Below are 7954 nucleotides of genomic sequence, written 5' to 3'. Positions count from 1 at the left end.
TTTGGCTCTGCATTACCACTTGGAGCAGAACCCAGAGAAACCTTTGACAAAATTTTTGGTATGGGTTGTCTATAGATGTCTTCAATTGTTTGCACTCATTTTAACTGTAATCAGACCTAGTATATCATGGTCTCAATATTTCCATTGCCATGATATATCCATATTTACAGAAGAGAAAAATCTAAACTCAAATAACAGTGTAACAAACAAAGCAAAAATAAGAACAATAACAATTGTTTAGTCTTTCATTTAGGTTTTCTTTTGTTTAATAATTTAATAAGTTTGATGTTTATTTTGTGTGTTTAGTTAAGCTGTTTTTATTTCTAGCCTATTCATCTGTTTTAGTCACGTGACTTTTCCAGCTCATCCGCCATAAATATATTTATGAACACCAGCGGGGCAAAATAAGGTTTAAAATAAAAACATCAACAGAGATACCAGAAAAACTTTGATCAGTGGATTTGATCAATACCAAACCAGGTCCCAGAAAACATGTTTAATGATCTCATGTTAGCACACATATGCCTAAATCTAACATTTGCATACATTTATAGGCTATAATCCTCTGTGCATTAGGCTACTCTGGAGGACTCGAGTGAAAAATATTTTACCCAATAATTATAGCCTACCTGTAGCGTGTAAAGAAGGTATGTATGTGTAGCTATTTTCGACAAATCCTGTTACTACTGTTACCCCACATTATGTTACTACTGATATTTAAATGGAAAGAGTGCTCGCCCCAACGGACAATGACCTCGTCCAATATTGGCTTTTGCAATTTCCAGTAGCCTACAGTTTGTAAGGGACACGCGCCGGAGCCATGGACATAAGCGTTGTAAATGCTCTCACATACGAGGAATTTGTGAATCTATTCGGTAATGTGATTGAGAAATGCCCCATCATTTCTGCTGCGATATGGTCCCACCGGCCTTTCAAAAATCTAGCAGATATCGAGGCTCGCATCACGGATTTCATTCACAGTCTACCAGATTCAGGTAGTTATCAACTTAACACGTATCGTATCACCTTTCCTGAAGTTTTAAACAATAATTTATTTACTGGTTTATATACAAATAAAAGTACATTGACTGTTCAGGTAAAGAGGGCATTTTGCGGTGTCATCCTGATTTGGCGGGCCGAGATCTCCAGAGCGGGTCACTAACACGCGAGTCTCAAGAGGAGCAGAGTCAAGCCGGTATGACCACACTGGATTCCTCCGAGATTCTGCTCATGTACCGTCTAAACTCGGAGTACAAGGAACGCTTCGGCTTCCCTTTTGTCATCTGCGCCCGTCTCAACAACAAGGCGGATATTGTGCGCCGACTGTCTGAACGCCTGAAGAATGACTGTGCAGCGGAGCGGGAGCTCGCGATCGAAGAGGTTAAAAAAATCTGTAGCCTCAGGTTACACAATATTGTCCTATCCGACATGCAAACCAAACTGTAACTCAAGTTAACTTTACAAAAGTGTTTACTGCCTCTCCCTAGTCTAGTTTATTGTATTTTTATTTTTATGTTTATTTTATGTTAATTGTGTTTTTACACAGCAGATGTTTTCCAGATTAACAGAACTTTAGCAGACATTTTACAGACATGCTGTCTGGCTCATTCCGGTTCTAGGGCCCCTAACTCAAAATAATATTTACTGTTTTGTGATCTAATTGTGCTATGCAAATCTATAGCCTAATAAAATGCAGTGATAAAAACGACGTTGTCGAAGCTCCACAAATCTTATTGATAAGCGGCCTTTTAGGCCTACGGGTTGCTTTGTTTTATTATTATGACATGACGCCACACTGTCCTCATAATTAGTTTGTATAGGCTTAACTATTAAGCATTTTATTGGAATAATGTTGTAATGATAAAAGCAGGCTATATTTACCCATTTGTAGCCTATTTAAAATTAAGAAACAATTTATTGTATAGGCTACCTATAAAAATGAATGCATTCAAATTTTAATAATGTATAAGAATAGGCTATTTGATGAACATTTGGTGTTTCAGTGACGTGCTGGATTTCGATTAGCCTAAAACATTCGGCTCTCACGCAATCGCCCCCTACAGCCAATATAACAGGATTTGACCAAATGTTGTCATTGTCACTGAGAACGGAATGTTATGGAATGTCACAATTTGCACGCTTGGTAGTTCCACTCATCGATGGCAGGCTGATAGATTGCGTTGATAAAACAGTCTCAGATGTCTCTGTTGGACAGTCACATTTGTGTGTTTTACGAGTCTTGTGGAACTGGAGGTGCATGTGAGTGCAGGGGTGAAGGGGGTCCCGCTAGAGTTCCCGGGGCACCACACGACTCATCCTTCAAATCCCCGGACGTGATGGAGGAATCCTGTTCGGGATCCACTCCTCTGGCTCTCCTCTTGTCCTCCTCCTTTTTCCACTTCATGCGTCGGTTCTGGAACCAGATCTTTATGTGTCTCTCGGTGAGGCTGAGCGTGAGCGCGAGCTCCACGCGGCGTGGGCGAGAGATGTACTTGTTGAAGAGAAACTCTTTCTCGAGCTCGAGCAGCTGCGCTCTGGTGTAAGCAGTCCGCGTGCGCTTGTTCTCCTCGGCCTCTACCATGTAAGGGCCTAAAACAGAATCAGCCGACATGAGTGACATTTTTAGTAAAGTCATGTTTTCGACACATTTGCCTGTGAGGATATTACAGAGTTTAAAGGTTATCTGATGTTTGATAAAAGTTAAAGGGTCAGAACCAGTTCATTTTGTATCAGGCCTATAGTCTTGTCTATTTTATAGGACAAATTCATGATTTAACCATTAACCATACCTAAATTAATTTCAAGCTGACAATAGGCTCGAATTAGGCTACTTAATGAATTAAAATAAGTCTTAAAAATTACATTTATTTAAAGCAAAATAAATCAGAATCAAATTCTGCATTAGTCCATAAATGTCACGCTTTTTGGAGACCTTGCAAGTGTCAAGTGTTCCTGTGGTTTTTATTATCATTAAGAGTCTTTTTTTTTATATTATATTAATTTTAATCATAATGAAAGTTTACAATATGTTAAATGGGCTATAACAATATATTTTTCTTGAAATTATTTTATGTGTGAATAGTTAGGCTACATATAAAAAGCTGAAATTCATTATGCATGCAGTATAAATCAATGTTATTTAAGAAAGTATATTATGTATATATATATATATATATATATATATATATATATATAAACAAAAACTAACTTTCTTTACTTACTGCATTCTTATATTTGAGCATTGGTAACCTCCTTTTGAAACGGCGGATGCTTTTGGAATCTAATACGAAAAATTATACATTATAGGCCTATATGAGACCATTATAAAAATGAGCCTTTAATAATTAACTTCCGAATGGAGTAGCCTATTCTTTTAAGCGCTTAGTTTGAAGATCTCGAGTATGAATTTGACATTAGGGCCTGCTTTCATTTTAATAAAAGTTATTTGGTGAACCTGTAAAAAAAAAAGGCTAAAGTAGACCTACGAGTTACCTGTCCACTGTCCTTTCCAGGCTTGCGTGTGAGATTTAGTTGACTTCATCCACGGGAATGGGAGATGGTATCTGTTGCGTTCCCCGCACAGGTCAAGAGAGTCTCCGTAACCCCCGAGCGTCTGTAAAGAAGATGTCTGTGGAGTCTGAGGAAGGTGAAGATGAGGCCCTGCTAGATCATCCCGGGTCGACATGTTATAAGAGGTAATGTCGGTAAGATTTGGTTGGTCCTGTGCGCCCAATGACGGTGAGGCGTAGACTGACTGAGTCTGTCTACTCATATACAGACACGGTGGAGGGTTTTGGCAGTAGTCTTCGTTGGGGTGTCTCTGGAAGGCGCAAGAGTCCTTGTACAGATGGTTAGGTGGATAATAGTGCTCTTCCCGATTCATGATTGCCACAGACCGGGGAAACCGTGCTGTACACGAGCACATGAGCCAGCGCCCTGCCCCTGATCAGGACCTCTGCTCTACCTGCAGTCTGAGCGTCTGGCGCCGCTCTAGGGCCTCATAGGTGTGCCACCGTGACCATGTGACCCTGCTGCACCATTGGTTTCACTGTTTACACAAAGCTGTCAACTGGCAGTAGATTCTGTTCGTGTTTCCCTTTGACTGCCCCGCGGTTTGACAATAATTGAACAGAACTGACCATGCTCAAATCAATGCCCTTGGCAAACACTCTCTTGTTTGCTTGCGACTATATGTGCTACACCTGCAGTTGTTAAATACTAGCCTACAAAGACAGGTGAATCGGGGAATCCGTAGGCTCTACTCTCTGCGGAAAAGGCTGTCACTTTTCATTGAATACCGAACCGGTAAAAAGGCTAAAAGCTACTTAAAGTGTAAAGTAAAACAAAGAAAATGTTGTGTGAAAACGATTGATAAAACTTTTCGCCTAATATAGCCTAATGTTGCGGGCATGATATCACTTTATTATAGATTTAGGCTTCATATAGCACAAAAAAAACACATCGTTTTAAAGAGTAGGCTATTTTAAATAGACTAATAACTTTAGCTCCGTAATATGCCCCAAAATTATAAATAAAAATCTTTATAAAATGTCTCGTAAAAAGTGCGAATGAGGCTTCTACACATTAAGAGGCCTTCAGTTTTTGTCACGTAAAATATGAACATTAGTGACAAGGACAATCATTACACACAGCCTTTACATGACATCCCAACTGTTGTCTTCAACCAAGCTTACCTGCCATTAAGCACACCCGTCCACGGTCCATTAAACTAAGGTCCTCGTGGTTAAATAAAAACGAGCTGTTCGGTGTAGCCTAAACGAATTAACATGGAGAGTGAAACGGAACTCAATTAGTTAGAGATGTGTGCGTAACGTGCGCGCACCCGGCAGTCCGCTGTTTGGAGAGGTAAAAAGTCTGCTGAAAAAACATCCAGATCAACCAATCCTTTAAAGAATACATTAAAATAGGTTCAAGCGTTCTGTTTTTTTTTAATTCATTTTTGAGAGGGCTGGAATTAAATTTGCCACAATTTCTCTATTTTGGATTTGCCCCCACACAGCCTATGTAGGCTATAGATGTAAAAAAAAACAAAGGACATTTAAAACATTAGTTTGTTCTTTTTTTTCACAGAACGGAGCACGTTATACCAAAATTATGACATGATGAAATGTGTTGCATTTCGAATCAACATTAGCAAAAAGTAACGGCATCACAGCCTATCCTACGTTCTTTTATATATTTTAAAATATTGAAACAACATTTGTATTATGTTCATGCAATATTGGAGACTGTATGCCATAGTGCATTGTTTGCATGGACCTCTTCAAAGGACAATAATGGCACTTTCTCTGCTATCTTAATGGGGCTCTCATGCGATATCATAAAGTTCAGGTAAATCCATTCCTCGCAAATCAAGCCTTGTAACGACGCTAATGGTGTTTATATATGAGCTCGTTTGAAAAGGGAAGGAAATCCCTTTATCCGCGACTATTTTCACAATGTTGAAAGAGCACAAAAGGTTTTATGAAGCGTGAGTGAGACGACGCTATTTGGAAGCATATCCATGGAAGGTTATGAGTGGAATAATGGTGCAAAGTGATATTTAATGGAAATACACAACTTAAGGCACTGGTACATAAAATCGGCTAGCAATTAAAATGCGTTTTGAAACTTTAGATAAAATGCAATAAACCAGTTAGGGGACACGCAAAAGCGTTCTAGAACCACTTGTATGTTTGAGTAGGAGTAATGTGTAGCTATAAACGATGGGAGTTCAGCGTAGATAAATCATAATGGTACAATTGCGTTATGTAAAACGACACGTAATCAGATGTTGATAAACCCGGACAACACCCACAAGATGCTTCGTCTCATAAAACAGTAAAGGACAACGCAGTTTGGGCTACACGAGTAAGTTTTTGATTACATGATGCATTATTTTTTCATGAGGAGTGAGGTTTTTTTTCTTCTTTTCAGACTTCTTAGATAAGAAATAGGACTAATCCATGGCAGAGAGCAAACGGCGATAAAATATGCTTTGCTTAGTGGCGACAGTAAAGCTCGCAAACATGTCAAACCGCGGCAAAGCATAAATGATAATGACATTTAAACTAAAATTAAAGTCGCCTATTGCGTGAGAAAGTCAGGCAGGTGCAATAAATAATGCATTCTGGCAACACGACCTGACAGGATAAATGATAGCCTAAGAACACTCGTGTTTAGTGCACAAACGTTAATTTTAAACAGATATTCTCTACTAAAGACCATGACAAACTAGAATTGCTGATATGTGCCGGGCGACTGAAGCTACGTGTTCATTGCTGGTTAGGTTTATAAACAAAACAAAGAAACACACGAAGAGACATTAAGCACAATAAGGATTTTTCCTGAAACTCTTAAAGAGACTTATGTATAAACTGTTGAACTTTTTTTCTGTTGCATCAATATTTGGTTAAAAAAAAACCATAATGTCTTCCTACAAGGTTGTTTAAGAAATGAAAAGCTACACACTCCATCAATAGAAGAATTGTCGCCAAACATATAACATGCTAGAAACATAATATAATACAAATGTATGTAGGCCTATGTATGTATATGTAGGCTATTGTAAGTAGCCTATAGCCTATCAATGTGCACCCCAGTGGCAACTTTTTTAAGTGTATATATGTGTGTGTGTGTGTGTGTGTGTGTGTGTGTGTGTGTGTGTGTGTGTGTGTGTGTGTGTGTGTGTGTGTGTGTGTGTGTGTGTGTGTGTCCACAGACTTTTTCAATAATCAAAATCTGTCTTTTTTCTTCAAATGCAATTTTAATATTATTGTTCCGCAAACTTAAATACCTCGTGTATTTAAGAAAAAAATAAAATAAATAATAAAGAAAAAAACTCTCCAAAGAGTGTTACATCATTCTTTCTTTCTGTCGGTGTATTTTTTGACATCTGGAGAACTGTCCCGCGCGGGTGAGCGAGATCGACTCCTATCTGACTTCCGGGAGAGGCTGGGGGAGTGGCTTCGGGATGATGAATGATTGCGTGTCGAAGAGCGGTGTTTTGAAGTGCGAGAATGAAAATCAGAGTTGTGTCTTCTGTGAGAATCGACTTTTTTGTGATTACACTTTTCACAGTCTGTGTTACGATGTTTCCCACAAACTCTATGTTCATCCCTTCCTCTCTCAGAAGTACGCGTCAGAGCAGAGGAACGAAGAGTGTTCAGCAGAAAGCGCTTGTTTGTACTTCCCAGCGGACATTTCATCCTAGAATAAAGCGATTCAACCAGCTTTTAGATGCAAGATACACGAGAGAATTGCACATTTATTTATTTATGATAAAGAAAGCTTTCAAACATGGTTCTCCACACTTACCACCCAGCAGGACCCATTGTCTGGGCACGGACTTTTGCTCTATTAGCTTCTTTAAGGAGCTCATCCACTGCTTTCCTGTGGGAGGAAGGAATATTAACAGGATTTAGTGTGATCTTTTATACAGTCTATGAGTGTGACCCAAGGACCCGAAGCATTTACTGCAGCAGGAACAAGATTCAACATTTGGATATTGTTTAGTTGTATTAACGTTATGCTTCTTCCTACACTATAATAAAAGATGATGTCTGCATGCAGTATGATACCTGGCCATGCATTATTACCTATACCTCTTCACTGACCGTTATAATGTTTCACAAATCCGGGTTACACCTTTAACATAACGTACATCGTAAACTAACCCTCTGAATTGGTTGTAAGCAAAAAAAGAAATATCTTTAGGATTTTCATACCTCTCTAGTTCACTGTCATCCATGATTTATTCAAACTTAAACCGCATTCAATGTTAAATTATAATTCGTTTCGGCTCAGCTTGCTAGCAACTGTTGTTGTTTACTATACTTGAGGACCCAAATTAGGACCCCGTTTGACTAGCCTAGTCCTAAGTTACAGGGGTACAAATACAACCTAACGTCAGTTACGTAAATGAGCATGAACATTTAAAATTAAAAATATGTAA

At 38.8% G+C, this 7954-nt stretch overlaps 3 protein-coding genes across 3 annotated transcripts; 1 reads left to right on the top strand and 2 right to left on the bottom strand.

Annotated features, from left to right (window-relative positions):
- Positions 1–482: 482 nt before the first annotated feature.
- On the bottom strand, positions 483–3954 carry pdx1 (pancreatic and duodenal homeobox 1). Its single transcript, XM_079805707.1, has 2 exons — positions 3493–3954; positions 483–2589 (listed from the first exon to the last, which is right to left on the bottom strand). Exons 1-2 carry the CDS (start codon positions 3923–3925, stop codon positions 2231–2233), a joined length of 792 nt encoding a protein of 263 aa, XP_079661833.1. The 5' UTR covers positions 3926–3954; the 3' UTR covers positions 483–2230.
- Positions 821–1446, top strand: urad (ureidoimidazoline (2-oxo-4-hydroxy-4-carboxy-5-) decarboxylase; the record flags this gene model as incomplete). The annotated part of the gene is made up of 2 exons (XM_079805708.1): positions 821–995; positions 1097–1446. 2 exons carry the CDS (start codon positions 821–823, stop codon positions 1444–1446), a joined length of 525 nt encoding a protein of 174 aa, XP_079661834.1.
- A 2805-nt stretch (positions 3955–6759) lies between the features above and the next one.
- LOC307119672 (uncharacterized protein) lies at positions 6760–7841 on the bottom strand. The gene is made up of 3 exons (XM_079806091.1): positions 7728–7841; positions 7318–7392; positions 6760–7209 (listed from the first exon to the last, which is right to left on the bottom strand). Exons 1-3 carry the CDS (start codon positions 7748–7750, stop codon positions 6861–6863), a joined length of 447 nt encoding a protein of 148 aa, XP_079662217.1. The 5' UTR covers positions 7751–7841; the 3' UTR covers positions 6760–6860.
- Between the last annotated feature and the right edge of the window lie 113 nt (positions 7842–7954).

This window comes from Gobio gobio, assembly GCF_949357685.1.
Source record: "Gobio gobio genome assembly, chromosome: 23".
Taxonomy (NCBI): Eukaryota; Metazoa; Chordata; class Actinopteri; order Cypriniformes; family Gobionidae; genus Gobio; species Gobio gobio.
This window is presented reverse-complemented; position numbering and strand designations above follow the sequence as displayed.